Raw genomic sequence first — 13,658 nt, forward strand, 5'->3', positions numbered from 1 at the left:
GATCTTCCGTATCATTCAACTCCACGAATATTTGGTAGATTAGGCGTCAGGGCCTGTCTATAATGTCTCATTTTTTCTGGTACTCAAACAGTTAGCGGAATTGAGGCAAGATGAGCGAATCACAATCAACTACGAGGAATTTACGGCGTGCCAAGGTGAGTAGGCGGGTGCTCTATACTCTTACTCGCAGCAAGGGCACTAATGCACTTACGAACTCACATTCAGGCATGCAATACATGTCGGCGTAAAAAGGTCAAATGTGACGGAAAACGCCCTGCTTGCTCACCCTGCCATGCCTTCAACTTGCCGTGTGCATATCAAGATGTTGCAGAACGCCGGAATCGCGGAAGTCGGTTAGTCAAGCCTATGACTTATCAGCCAAAGTCTCTCTAATTCAAGTAATCATTGATTTGGTAATTGGCAGGGCATACATTGAGGAGCTCGAGCAACGGATCGAAAGAATGCAGGCGCAATTAGAGAGTCTGAGCAAGCCTGGAAATGAACAGCGGAACGCGGAGACGCCTCGAGAATCAACATCACCTTCTGTTGAAGATAGAGAGCTGGAACACCCGGCCCAAGGAATACATCCTTCTGAGACCGGTCAGATGTTATCAGAGGACGGTATTCACCCTACCAGTGATTGCCATGAGAAGGATCAATCTTTTATTATCAATGCCCAAGACGGCAGAACGCGCTACTTTGGTTGGTTGAAACCTCTGTCCAAATTGCTTTCTCATTTTGACCATCAATACGGAGATAGGAGCATCTTCTGCATTTTCCGCTCTGTCCGATGCCACAGTCAGTGGGCCTGAGAACCAGACAGAGATGGCAGCGCGGCGACGTGCACCCCAACGAAATTCTAGTGCATGGCCACTTACAAGTTGGGTGCCTAGTATTCTTCAAGATGGCCCGGAGAGACGCAGCTTTGAACCCCTTCCACATAAGCATGTGACAATGCAAGTTCTTGGAGAATATTTTGCAACATTCAACCAGGCGATCCCACTTTTTGATGAGGCATCCTTCATGAGGGCCGTTAACAGACAATACTCGTGGAACCCTGACGATAGTGCATCATGGTGGATCTCACTCAACATTGTCCTAGCCATGTCATACAGAGAAAGGACACATGCGTCTCCTGACGGAAGTGACAACTGGAAAAGGTCGTTGGGGCATGTCAAGAACGCATTAAATGCCGTCACCGATGTTTTCCTTCGAAACACCGACCTTTCTGCCGTCCAAGGACTTCTGGGTCTGGCATTATACTTCCAGGGCACACCTAATCCTCAAGCTCTCTTTATGTTTGCGGCGGCGGCAATGCGCCTTGCCCAATCCATCGGACTGCATAGAAGCCCCGCGCATGGAACTTCATTCGAGGACGAGCAAAGGCGAAGAACATTCTGGATCGCCTTTTTCCTGGATTCAGATATTTCCATACGAGTGGGTCGCCCGCCAATCCAAGATATTGAAGATTATGATACATCTTTACCGATGGAGGATCCACCGGATGGAAAGGGCATACTGAGTATCGATGGTATAAGGATCAACTTTTTTCGTCTACTCGTACAACTAGCCCTGGCTCAGCGGCATGTATATAGACACCTTTACACGGTAACCATTCGTCGACAAACTAGCGAGAAAGTGATTGAAGAAGTAAAGTCTTGTGCAAAACTTCTTTTGAGATGGAAGAATTCTGTACCTCCAAGGCTTCAACCTCAGCGCGAATTTGTTTGCCAACCCAGCTATTTCTTACAACATATCGTTCGATTGCACTTTGCCTACCATTGCTGTTACTCCAACCTCTACCAGGTTTGCATGTTTCAAGCAAACGCCACCCAGCGACCTAGCAACGGAAGGGACGAAGATATTTCTCTCATTGTTTCACGCTCCCTCGACTCAGCACGTTCTGCATTGGCCCTTCTCTCACACATAAATTTACTTGGTTCTACCTATAAGTGGTTGGTCTTCTCGTCATTCCCAGAGTTTCCGAGCTGATCTTCGTCAAAAGGAATGTGATTTACTTTCCTGCGGCAGCATCCGTCCCATTGGCCTTAAGACTGCTCACAAACCCTACACATTCATTTGCTGGGGTTGACTTTGCAATGATCAGGGATATTGTTAATTTCCTCGCGAATACGGCGTCTGAGGAGCCTGGTACCTATGTCGACTACATATTGGGCATGTGCTCGGATCTGGAACGCTCTGCTAGACAGGCCATCATGACAGCACAGCAAGGCCCTCGGCCAATGGTCGGGGCGAATAAGGAGAATTCTGCACCCGATGGAATCCGTGAGGGTACCAGTCGCCCAGCAGGCTATCCCATATATAATACGCTATCGACATCATCAAGCAGCGCTCCTATGTTGGATGAAGGCTCTGCACATACTATGAATATCTTACCGCAAGCTCCTTACCCTGATATTGAATTCCCGACTCTCGCAGCCGAGTACGATGTGACACCAAACTGGCAGTGGTCTCTGCCACCATTTTGGAATTGGCAGGATATTGTCCCTGGTGTTCCCTCGTTTCCGGTTGTTCCAGGTGGGGACACACCAGAGGTAAACGTGCCTGATGTTTGATTGAGATTCTTATTAGCAGCCTTCAATCTAGGAATATACATTGACATCCGCCTCAAACTGGCTTATTATCTATTTGTCTCCAATGAACTCGTCATCGTTGCTACTCAAAGCCAACTGATATCCCTGTCATGGTGGCAGTGTGGGACTGGAGGAGAAGTCCACCTCGGCGTCGACTCCTCGACACCCAGCCTTGGAACAGGTTTCAAAAGTGACTGACGACCCCAATGCCCCTCCTCAAATGTCGTCATGAACCTCGAGTTCTCATCCAGATAGTGAGGGAGTCCCTTCTTCCAGCCATCAATGACCGAGAACAGAATCTCAGTCACATACTGGTCAGGGGTGATCTCCTTGAACCCGCACCGTTTGATTGTGTCCTGCACGACCTCGGGGGGGTATAGTCCTATCTCCTTTTCCAACGCAATAGTATCCGCAGCAACCAAGGAGCTATGAACATGGTATGAGCCTCCCTCTACTGCCCGTCTTCTGATTGCGATCATCGCACCGACGGCACCAACAAGACCCGTTATCATATCAGATACAGGAAGTGGCGGAAGCACGCTCTTCCCATCCTTGTACCCCTGGGACCGTCCCATAACATATGAGCTACCCGAAGCAGCGTCTCCAATCTGTTGCCAGCCAGGACGCTCGGCGAATGGGCCATCGGGTCCGTAACAGTTCTCATCAACGTAGACGATCCCCTTGTTCCTCCTAGCTGCCATCTCTAGCATGTCATGGAGACCGAGTCCTTTTCTGTCCAGCGAACCCATTCGGAATCCTTGGATGAAGACGTCGACATCTGCGAGGAGCTCTTTCAACCGTTCCATGTCCTCTGTCTTGGTGATGTCAAAATCAACCGTTCTTTTTCCGGCATTGAGAGTTAGTTGGAGTGCCTGAAATCGGAATTCCTTGTTAGTGGGCTTTCCTGTACGCACGGACTGTGGTTATACTTACATTAAGGTCAGCAAGTCTGCTGCAGTTCACCCGAATCACATCCGCTCCGTAGGATGCCAAGGTAACGCCGATTTGTGGCCCTGCAATAATACGCACCATCTCCAGGACTTTAACCCCAGCCAACGGCCGTTTATCTGACAGGCTCTTGATCAGAGGTACTGGAGGCGTAGGCCTAGCATAGGTCTCGGCTGTCACATTGATCAACGGATGCTTGGATAGTCGTCTTCCGAACTCTGTCTTCCTCCAACCCTCTGGAGAATAGCAGATGCTTCCGCACAGACCATGACGGATATTGTGCATTTCAAGCTCGTCAGGCGTCCACTTGCTAACATGTTGTTGGATATAGTCGTAATATTCTTGAGGTGTGTTGAAGGCCACATCGGGGTTGATTCCCATGGACCCGAGAGCAGTGTTTGCATCGAGTGAACCATGAAGCTGGTACCACACATGGGGATTTTTGGTCTGATAGATGGCCGTTGCCCGACTCGATATCCCCTTGCCAAAGCCTTGGTCGAAATCTTGTTTGAAGAGTGTACCCAGACTCCTTGACCGTGCCAGGGCAGTTACGTCGGAGCCGTTGATATATGTGGTGAACACGGAGCCAAGCCAAATGCCTGCGTGATCGGTGTCAATGGTAACGCTGTTCTCGGTGATGGTCTTTCCATCTCGAAGCTCCAAAAGCTCATTAGCTACAAGGCCTGCCATGGCATGTAATGCAGCCGCCATGACGGGTGACTTGATCGGACCTTGAACCATGGGCTCCGGCCGACCTTCAAAGTGGACTGTATCCCATGCTGCTTTGTTCTTGGTGAACCCGGGGGTTCGTGAAGCGAGAACCTCGAATACACGGCGAGCATCTGTAGGCACTGGGAGAACATTCTTGTCAATGAAGGTCCCTGGCCCATACACCTCGGTTCCGGGAACGGTTTCGTGGGTCGCTGTCATGCTGATTATCCTCATCGCAGGAAGGTTGTCGATAATGAAATCCACAGAATGAACAGAAGAGCAATAAGAAATGGGACGGAACTCATAATTATGGGAAAAGGACAGCAGCCCACCTTGCGGCTGCTGCCATCTCCATATAGGACCGGAGGGCGAATGTCCACGGCCCGCGGGCATTATTGCCCGTGGCCCACGGCACTGGCAAACAGGGGGCCTGATCAGTCCACCAGATGACGTGTTGCAGCAGATAAATCGCTCAAAGGAAAATGCGTAGGCCAATAAAATCTACCCTGAATTATTCCTGGACGATCCTACCATACTATGGATGTGGGGAGCCTTCACTTTCGCCGATATCTTCGGGCACGGACCACCAGGCTCGGAGCATTGCGAGTCAATCATAACCCTATTCGGAATACAGACAGGCCGGTAAATCCGCCAAAGTCGAATCCCTGGTCAATATGGCCCATGGTATTCATTCATTCTGCCGATTACCGTTCTCTATTCGAGTGTCCATCAAATAGGACGGTACCGTATCGCAATATAAAAGGCGCGATCGGATTTCAGAACAAAACATGGAATTCCATCTGTCAATAACTCTGGGACAGTTCAATTGAATATAATCATCATTCAAGCCGTTCCTATGTTGTCTTCTGAAAAGCGCCCCGTTAGGGTGGCCAACTGCTCCGGGTATCATGGTACCTCCACTTGCGCTCTGAACATTTCCTTCCAAGGCTGATGCTATGTGTTAGGGGATCCGGCATACGAGATGTATCGACAGGCAACACTCGGCGATGTTGACCTTATTACGGGAGATTACCTCGCAGGTAATTGAAACCCAATCCCATCTGTCTAGTTTGTTGCTAAGCCCGACTAGAAGTCAACCTTGCCAACAACGCCCAGGCCTGGAGAGATGGAAAGCATCCAGGATACGAAGCAACTGCCTGGGAGGGACTTCGGCAGACGATTGATGTTATTGCACAGAAGCGTATCCGAGTGGTCATTAATGGTGGCGCTTTGGATCCCAAAGCTCTTGCCCTGAAGACTCAAGCTCTGGTAAATACCCTGGTTCCGTACGAGGGAAGCCCGATAAGAAATGTTGACCTCTTCATCTGCGATAGGTTTCCGAAAAGAATCTGGATCTCCGTGTGGCATACCTTCTAGGCGATGACTTGTATTCCCACGTTGGACCGAACATGCCCACCACAAAGGAAGAACTAAGTCATCTTGACTCGGGGAATCCTAATGTCGTACCGTCGGATCTAACATACGCATTTTTGAACACGCAGAATGAGAAACCTATCCCCATGATATCTGCACATGCTTATTTGGGAGCTCGTGGCATTGTGAATGGCCTGCGTCGAGGCGCCGACATTATCATTTGTGGTCGAGTTGCAGACGCAAGCCCTGTTATAGCAGCAGCCTGGTATTGGCATGACTGGTCAGAGACAGACTACGACAATCTTGCTGGGTCATTAATTGCTGGGCATTTGATTGAATGTTCTGCATACGTGACGGGCGCCAACTTTGCCGGATTTGATAGGTATGATCTGGATGACCTCGTGGCCCCGGGGTTTCCTATCGCTGAGATTGACGCCGACGGCACTTGCGTTATCACTAAACACTCAGGTACGCCAGGTATCGTAAGTGCAGATACTGTCTGTTGTCAGCTCCTTTACGAACTCCAGGGAACGACCTATCTCAATAGTGATGTTAGCGCTTATATTGCCGAGGTGAATATCGAGGAGGAGAGCAAAGATCGGTGAGTATTCCTAACCCTAACGGGCCGTTGTTCTACATGTCATGCTGATTCGCATGCAGGGTACGTGTATCCGGTGTTCGAGGATTCCCACCACCGGCGACCACCAAGCTTGCAGTCTTCTATCAAGGAGGATACGAGGCCCAACTCTTGCTAAATGCAACGGGGTTTGCGACAGGGAAAAAGTGGGATCTTCTCGAACGGCAAATACTCCATTTTCTCCCCGAAGAAGCGAAAAGAAGTCTGGAGACGTTGGAATTCCAGAGGTAATCTCGATCAATCTACGTTTATGCTCCAGAGTCTAACACTCTTAGAATTGGAACACCCGCATGGAATCCAATGTGCCAGGGCGAAAGCACTACCTATCTTCGAGTATTCGTGACCTCCCGCTATGAGAGCGCTGTTCTTACGGTGGCAAAGGCCATGCAGGAAATTTCTCTCAAGCACTTTTCTGGTACGTCTCTATGTCCTTCAGCTGGGAGTAAATGGCTCACGGAAACATGTGTAGGGTTTCATGCATCACTGGATACCCGGACAGCCATACCGCGGCCTTTCCTTGCATACTATCCAGCGTTGATTAAACAGGCCGACATTCATGAGGAAATCAACCTGATCCATGGGGCCGACGATATCCGATCGTATGAGACCGGTCATCCTCCACAGTATCAAGATCTTATTACGCGAGAGAACTACGACCCGACTGATCCCCATGTCTTTACAGGACCTACCACGCAGCTCCGCCTTGGGGATGTTGCTCTTGGCCGATCAGGCGACAAGGGGGGCAATCTTAATTGTGGAATTTTCGTCACAAATCCCAGCCACTGGCCATGGCTTCGATCATACATGACGAAAGACCGTATGCGCCAGCTCATCGGCAAAGACTGGCATGACAGCTTCTTCCTGGAACGGGTTGAGTTCCCAAAGATCCAGGCCGTACACTTTGTCATCTACGGGATTCTCGGACGCGGTGTAAGTAGTAGCAGTCGTCTAGATGGGTTTGGAAAGGGATTCGTCGATTATATTCGCGACAAGTTTGTGGATGTTCCTGGGGAGATATTGGAATGATTCCGTTCGGTGCCATGATGGTATTGCTATGCCGGAATGTGGTCGTTTATTCGCAAACCGGTCGTTGTTGTTTTACGCGTATGTAGGCGCCTCCCGCTTTGGGAAACTCGGATCGGAATCCGACCTTGCGACGCAGGGAAGGATCCGCGGCAGGTTCCGATAATCAGCAGGAGGATTACGGTCAGCTGGCAAGCTCTGGGACTGCTTAGGATATACATATACATATATATATCCCTATGGGTGATGGTTATTTGATTGATAAAGATGGAGTATATAACCTCTTTCTTGAAGTCTCGGAGTTCTTTTCCGCAATCCTGCGACTGCTCAGGTGACCAGATATCATCTGATTTACCTCGCCAAAACATACTTTATTCAATCTGTGCCACAAGCTATGTCACAGCTTTAGGCAGCAAGATATCACTGGAAAGGCTCTTTCCACGAGCCAGAATTTTCAGCCTGCCATCCATCAGTCCTGAAAATCTCAGGCACGGATCCCAAAATGCCAACCGGACTTTACTGCGTGGTATGCGGATTTGATTTACCGTCCAGCGCAATACGGGACAGCTGGAAGCCGGTGCTGGAACGAGAGGACTGGGGAGCAAAAGCACAAGACGCGTTGGAGGGAAGATCTGTTATTGTGTCAGCTGCTGAATTGGAAGCAACAGATTTCACGCGAGATCCCTGCACATGGAGTATGTTCTTTCGAATAAGTGAGTTGTGACGATTTGTCCTGTTTCAGCTTTGACATGACATATACTGAGCTATAACCACCCACCACTTAGTCCTGGACGACCCTAGGAACAACGCCCCGTGCATCACCGGCATAACTTATACGAGACCAAATCAAACTGATACTCGCGTACCAACCCAACCCCATAGAGCCTTCATCTGGGGCGATCCCACGAGGAAGAGCCGTTGGAATACGGGCTTTCAGATAGTGGATATCCTAGAAAAGAATCCAATAAAAAAGCCCGGGGTACCGCTCGGGTATCCCATTCATGCTCATTGTTGGCTGCTGGCCAACCGTGTGATCGGTCATGATGTTGTCGAGCAGAATCTGCGGGCATTCATAAAGGCCATAGAGGCGTTTTGGAAAAGGAAGGGCAAGAGACAGGAGCTTTCCACGGAACACTCGTGCAAGTCAGTCGTTTGCTTTTGTCATGATATGCGGTCTTCTTACCCTGGGGAGGAATGGGTACCTAAGCAGACCCTCAAGCATTACATTTTTTGCTCGCCAAGCCCGTACAGAATCCCCGAAATAGAAGATTTGTTGGCACGAGCGACAAGTAATAGGGAAAAGCCAGGTAAATTGAGAGAATCATGCACCGACGTTTCGCAGGACATTGCGATGATTATCGTGGATACGGTCTTTAGGGGTTACAAGCCTGAGGACTATCAAGAGGCAATCAGCGATGTAGAGAATCTGCTCGAGGCCTTTCAGTGGACGTTGCACGATGATTATTGGATGAAGCGAAGCAGCGGATGGAGGAGTCTGATATATGAAGTTGATGACCGCATCAGGGTGGGAAAGAAGATTGATTGGGCAACCCTGACTCTTGGAGTGGAGGAGATGCTGGTAAGCTTTGACTGGTATTTCGATAGTGGACTCTATCTTCGGGCCAGGGTTATGGAGTCTTTGAGAGAGATGGAACAGGACTTTCTGGAGTTGGTGGAAGGCAATGGCGATATTGTCATCACATAGTTTGGACTTCTTCCAGGTGTGAGGGACCGACATTTAATCTGGATCTCTTTGCTTTGAGGGATATTATACAGGATAGATTCTACTATCTGTCTGACACTGATATTCAACATCATAATGGTACTATGAACCCCTCTCTACGTTATTGAACAGTTGGCTCAAACTCAGTAGATTCTGTCCACCCCATAACTATGCTGCTAATGATGATGATTGCCTTATCCTAAATACATTGCCCCTCCAAGGGTCTTTCCAAGTTGCCAACGGCCGACGTAGGTCACGTCTACTTATTGTATTTGAAAAAGGATACAACCCCTTTCTTATATAATGCTTAGCCCCGTAAATCCACCTGCAGATTCAGCAGTTACTTAGTTGACCCTGTGTCAGCTATTCAGAACCTCCGGAGTGCTTTGTCTTATAGATAGATCAGTATCAGTGTCAGTATTAGTCCCTGATCCAGTAATATCTCTGGAGTAGTAGATTTCAATGCAGATGTTACCACAATACTTACAGATCTTCACCCCGTGCTATAAAGTATTCTTTACATTTCCGTAGGATAACTCTTCCTATTTCCTTCAATCTTTGTATTCTCTAGATCTGATATTCTCTGTTAACCTCTCTCTATAACTGTATATCCTAGATTACAAAAAACAATATGATGAATAATAGTAATAGTTTCATCATTTTTAAATCCACCCTGGGCCGGCAGCAGCAGCCTTCCCATCCTCCGATCTCGGTATTTATTCCCCCAGTTTGCCACCTACCCCAACATCACCCAGACAGGGTATACAGCAACGCATAGAATAACTTTTACATCGCCAATTATAGACGACCTATGGGAATAGATATAAGAATATGGGTATTCAGTATCCATTCTTCCATAGATCATACCCAAGCATTCAAGAATAAAAATTCCCCGGTTTAGGAAGTTATTCCATCCCTTGTAGTAATATAGACCCAAAAGTATTCATAACATTCAGTCCTAACAAAGATTTATATTCTCTAGTACGGCGTACAAGTGCCGCTTGTTGTAGGTCCTGTTGCTCCGACTCGTCAGGGAACGGAAAAGGGAGCAAATAATTACCTATGCTGCAGATCATTTCCCCTTCGTTGTAATTATCACTACACTAAGCGATACAAGTCCAAAGTCGGTTCGGCATATGAGGGACGAAACCCGAGAGTCGAAGAAAAAGGTATTATCTTGACAGCGGACAATATTGTCTTAAGCATCGGAGAATTTTTTCCTTCATCCCAGGTGTAAGCCGGGTAAACTCGTAGTGTGTTATATATATCCTCGTTGAGATCATTGTGTGGGATATATTGTATCGGTTGTGGTCAGAGTATATTAAAACGTAGAATGTAATCGGGAAGGAAGTAGTAAGTTCATAGTATCAATGCTCTATATCTATATATGTCTATATCTATTAATCTAAAGTAATCTTGACTGAAAGTCATACTCCGAATGGCAGTACTTTACAATGGAATTTTGGGTACTGTGCGGCGGGAATGTCCAACCACGTCCACATTAAGCAGTGTAGTAGTTCTTCTTGATCAGATCCGAAGCCTTCTCAGCCACGGCATACAGCGTACTGGTCAAGTGACCGCTGAGCTGGAAAGGAAGAACAGAGGCATCAACGACACGAACGTTCTTCGTGCCGTAGACCTTGAGCTCGGTGTCGACAACACCGCCCTTCTCCCGGGGGAGCATGCTGGCGGTGCCGACGGGGTGGTAGTTGGGTCTGTCTGGTGTGTGTTAGTTTGATACCATTGGATGGGGGAAGAAGATCATACAGTGTGCCACGACCCAGTCATTCCAAGCAGAGTCGGTTGCGTTGGCAGGAACAAGGCTGAGGCCAGGAGAGACCTCGTCGCCGACAATTCCGCTCAAAGGAGCAGTGCTCAGGGCCTTGCGGATGTATCTGGCCACATCGATCTGGGCGGAAGCATCCTGCTCGAACATGAAGTAGTTGGGATTGATGGCGGGGAGGTCGGAGGCGTTGGAAGAGGTGATGTGGACGCTTCCTCGGGAGAAGGGCTGGAGGGGCCAGTACTCGACGCTGAAAGTTTCACCACTAGGGGCAAAGACGATCTCGGCGTAGGGGACCTGGGAGTTGAAGATCAGGTCGTACTGGAGGTTGAAGGCTTCCAGGAGGTTTGTTTCGTTGACGGCGCCGTTGGAGGCATTGTAAACGGCTTTGGCGTAGGTGGCGAGGGTAGAGTTGATGGAGGAGGCCAATGCAGAGACGTCATCGCCGTAGAGCTGGTCGACGGAGGTCAAGGCAGAGAAGGTGGCCAGGCCGGTGAGGAGGCCCTTGCTTTCCCAGGCAAAAGCATTGTTGGTCTGGTCTTGGAGGTTCTCGCCGACGGTGGGGATGTTGATCTTGACGGGAATCTTGTGCTTCTGGAGGATGTCGGCGTTGCCGACGCCAGAGAGCTCGAGCAGGGCAGGGGATCTCAAGGCTCCAGCGGAGAGGATGATTTCGTTGGAGGCGTAGATGGTTTCTTTTCCGTAGGGACCGGTGACCTCGATACCAGTGGCAATGGCGTCACCGGTGGTGTTGGACCAGATGATCTTGTTTGCCTGAGTGTTGGAGATGATCTTCAGGTTGGAGCGGGCTTCGTAGGGCCAGTAGTAGGCTCTGGCAGCATCCTCACGGACATTGTTGTCGCGGTCGAGGGTGTCCGGGTGGGTGGTGAATCCGACCATCTCTCCGCTGTTCGCATCAGGGTTGTAGTGAATGCCCAGGTTTTCCATGGTTTCGTTGAGGACGGTGAAGACGCTGCCGTTGGTCATGGCAGTAGGCCATCCAACCTTCAGGGGACCGTTCTTTCCGTGCACGTCGGCGTCGTAGCTGGCACCGTGGGCCACTTGGTCCTTGGTGGGCACCTCGAAACCTTCCGACTTCTTGTAGTATTTGAGCAGGTTCTTCCAGTTCCAGCCCTTGTTTCCAACCCGTTCCCAGTTATCGATTTGAGCGTTTTCGGCGCGGGTGTAGGACATTCCTATGCACATTGCTCAGTATATGCTCGGTTGAGAAGGCGAAGGAAATGATGGAGACTTACCATTGATAGTACTGGTACCACCGATAGCCTTGCCAGCACGGATGGTCTGCTTCAGACCTCCAGCATACGTCTGATTCTCGGTCTGGTAAGCCCAGTCGATGTTGGTGTTGAAAGCCAGGCTGTATCCCTGCACATCGGTGACGTTGAAGTTGTTGAGAACCGACTCTCCGGCCTCGATGACAGCCACAGTCACATTGCTCAGTTCTGTAAGTCTGTTGGCAACAACCAATCCACTGGTACCACCACCCACGATGACAAAGTCGTACTTGGCCGGGGCAGGGTGGCTGGCTGCCACTGTGCCCACGGAAAGAGCCGCAACGGCAAGGGAGGGGATAATCATTTTAATGAGTGAAGATTGGCTTGTCAGGTCGGTTCGTCTCTGAAACTAATAATATAGGTGTAATTGGGAACTGTAAGGTTTATATACAACCACGCTCCTGGTACCTCGAAAAAAAACCCTCACCGGGGATTATTAAGCTCTGACACAAACAACGCTGATCTACTAGCCGCATTAGCCCGCAGAAGGATCGATGTTTCACATTCGTAATATTCAGCTCATCGTGACCAAGCGTCTAGATTCTCGCTTCGAGCGTCTGCAGAATCCTCCAATTAATCTGCCAGGAACCAATCCCGTGTTTTGAATTTGGCTTTCTGCAACGGCTGGTAGCCAACGGGAAACTTTCCTGGCCTTCGATGAAAGTTGGACGGCTCCATAGTTGATTATGAATTTATCAATCACCACTTATCAATCATCAAGTCAAGTGCGGAATTCGCCCGCGGGGTTCTGGGTTGCAAATCAGGGTCTAGGGACCGTCCCGAGTCCGAATGCCGGATCCGCTCGGCCCCGAAATACATAGGCACAAGTCCGTATTTCCGGAAAATTTCGGCATGCCGAGTTTTCTTCGCATACTGCCGATGTCATCATGTCATGCATCGATGAGGATGTGCGCAAACCCACACGATACGGCCGCGAATTAAGTTGGCAGAAACTACTCGCTTCACCGAATCCCCAAAAGTCAATGTTTGAGCCATTTGTAATAATTACTATATCTTTACGAGGTGCGCAGCAAAAGCTATGTCCGAAGTGGAAACAGGTCATACGAGACCCATCCAGTAGAAGAGATTAAGGACTGGGAATAAGGTTCTGATTGGTTTGAATCCACGCGATAGTGGCCGGAGCCGGATCGTATTGTGTGCAGCTTCGTAGACTAATACCATGATGGGTACAACGTTGGCGTCCTGATTAATTGCTTAGACTTAGGGAGGTGTCAGATCCACTTCTCGGGTGCCAAGCAATAGCGAAGAACCCATATTCCGTATCAGGGATAGCCGGGTATATGAGCAACGGCCCAGAACGTGCAGTACTGATAAGCTACTCACCTGACTCCCCGTCGTCGATCTATACGTTTACTTCTATAAATCATGAAGGTATCCCTCAGGCAGATTTTAGCCCCTTGCAAATATGAGGAATTGTTGCGAATATATCAAACATGTTATCCCTTCATGGCGGATGGTTCGTGGTACTAGTTTGAGAGCATTATATATCTTTGGACCGGAGGTTAAGAACCAACAGAAACAATATATTCCCTATATCCGTCTATAGAACATA

At 49.0% G+C, this 13,658-nt stretch overlaps 5 protein-coding genes across 5 annotated transcripts; 3 read left to right on the top strand and 2 right to left on the bottom strand.

Moving 5' to 3' along the window:
* Nucleotides 1-33: 33 nt before the first annotated feature.
* On the top strand, nt 34-2,628 carry BO94DRAFT_300728 (uncharacterized protein). The gene is made up of 5 exons (XM_025606746.1): nt 34-155; nt 226-353; nt 425-702; nt 761-1,955; nt 2,006-2,628. Exons 1-5 carry the CDS (start codon nt 111-113, stop codon nt 2,574-2,576), a joined length of 2,217 nt encoding a protein of 738 aa, XP_025462162.1. The 5' UTR covers nt 34-110; the 3' UTR covers nt 2,577-2,628.
* BO94DRAFT_540182 (CoA-transferase family III) lies at nt 2,616-4,587 on the bottom strand. The gene is made up of 2 exons (XM_025612857.1): nt 3,528-4,587; nt 2,616-3,466 (listed from the first exon to the last, which is right to left on the bottom strand). The coding sequence occupies exons 1-2, from the start codon at nt 4,470-4,472 to the stop codon at nt 2,681-2,683; spliced, it is 1,731 nt and encodes a 576-aa protein (XP_025462163.1). The 5' UTR covers nt 4,473-4,587; the 3' UTR covers nt 2,616-2,680.
* Nucleotides 4,588-5,109: 522 nt separating this feature from the next.
* On the top strand, nt 5,110-7,510 carry BO94DRAFT_611425 (acyclic terpene utilization AtuA family protein; the record flags this gene model as incomplete). Its single annotated transcript, XM_025616632.1, has 7 exons — nt 5,110-5,164; nt 5,219-5,293; nt 5,335-5,522; nt 5,588-6,228; nt 6,288-6,491; nt 6,540-6,679; nt 6,734-7,510. 7 exons carry the CDS (start codon nt 5,110-5,112, stop codon nt 7,288-7,290), a joined length of 1,860 nt encoding a protein of 619 aa, XP_025462164.1. The 3' UTR covers nt 7,291-7,510.
* A 236-nt stretch (nt 7,511-7,746) lies between these two features.
* BO94DRAFT_628638 (uncharacterized protein) lies at nt 7,747-9,105 on the top strand. Its single transcript, XM_025617497.1, has 2 exons — nt 7,747-8,000; nt 8,073-9,105. The coding sequence occupies exons 1-2, from the start codon at nt 7,790-7,792 to the stop codon at nt 8,990-8,992; spliced, it is 1,131 nt and encodes a 376-aa protein (XP_025462165.1). The 5' UTR covers nt 7,747-7,789; the 3' UTR covers nt 8,993-9,105.
* A 1,369-nt stretch (nt 9,106-10,474) lies between these two features.
* BO94DRAFT_579296 (GMC family oxidoreductase) lies at nt 10,475-12,422 on the bottom strand. Its single transcript, XM_025615259.1, has 3 exons — nt 12,050-12,422; nt 10,778-11,989; nt 10,475-10,729 (listed from the first exon to the last, which is right to left on the bottom strand). The coding sequence occupies exons 1-3, from the start codon at nt 12,387-12,389 to the stop codon at nt 10,512-10,514; spliced, it is 1,770 nt and encodes a 589-aa protein (XP_025462166.1). The 5' UTR covers nt 12,390-12,422; the 3' UTR covers nt 10,475-10,511.
* Nucleotides 12,423-13,658: the final 1,236 nt, after the last annotated feature.

The sequence above is a fragment of the Aspergillus sclerotioniger genome (genome assembly GCF_003184525.1).
Source record: "Aspergillus sclerotioniger CBS 115572 chromosome Unknown BO94scaffold_44, whole genome shotgun sequence".
NCBI classification, from domain to species: Eukaryota; Fungi; Ascomycota; class Eurotiomycetes; order Eurotiales; family Aspergillaceae; genus Aspergillus; species Aspergillus sclerotioniger.

What these genes read in the sequence shown, in the direction of transcription:
- BO94DRAFT_300728 (XM_025606746.1), top strand. Translation starts at nt 111, where the DNA reads ATGAGCGAATCACAATCAACTACGAGGAATTTACGGCGTGCCAAG. An exon ending in GGAATTTACGGCGTGCCAAG is followed by an intron (nt 156 to 225) that starts GTGAGTAGGCGG and finishes ACTCACATTCAG; the next exon opens with GCATGCAATACATGTCGGCG. An exon ending in CGGCAGAACGCGCTACTTTG is followed by an intron (nt 703 to 760) that starts GTTGGTTGAAAC and finishes ATACGGAGATAG; the next exon opens with GAGCATCTTCTGCATTTTCC.
- BO94DRAFT_628638 (XM_025617497.1), top strand. Translation starts at nt 7,790, where the DNA reads ATGCCAACCGGACTTTACTGCGTGGTATGCGGATTTGATTTACCGTCC. An exon ending in GAGTATGTTCTTTCGAATAA is followed by an intron (nt 8,001 to 8,072) that starts GTGAGTTGTGAC and finishes CCCACCACTTAG; the next exon opens with TCCTGGACGACCCTAGGAAC.
- BO94DRAFT_540182 (XM_025612857.1), bottom strand. Translation starts at nt 4,472, where the DNA reads ATGACAGCGACCCACGAAACCGTTCCCGGAACCGAGGTGTATGGGCCA. An exon ending in GCAGACTTGCTGACCTTAAT is followed by an intron (nt 3,467 to 3,527) that starts GTAAGTATAACC and finishes TTCCGATTTCAG; the next exon opens with GCACTCCAACTAACTCTCAA.
- BO94DRAFT_579296 (XM_025615259.1), bottom strand. Translation starts at nt 12,389, where the DNA reads ATGATTATCCCCTCCCTTGCCGTTGCGGCTCTTTCCGTGGGCACAGTG. An exon ending in TGGTACCAGTACTATCAATG is followed by an intron (nt 11,990 to 12,049) that starts GTAAGTCTCCAT and finishes CAATGTGCATAG; the next exon opens with GAATGTCCTACACCCGCGCC. An exon ending in TGACTGGGTCGTGGCACACT is followed by an intron (nt 10,730 to 10,777) that starts GTATGATCTTCT and finishes AACACACACCAG; the next exon opens with ACAGACCCAACTACCACCCC.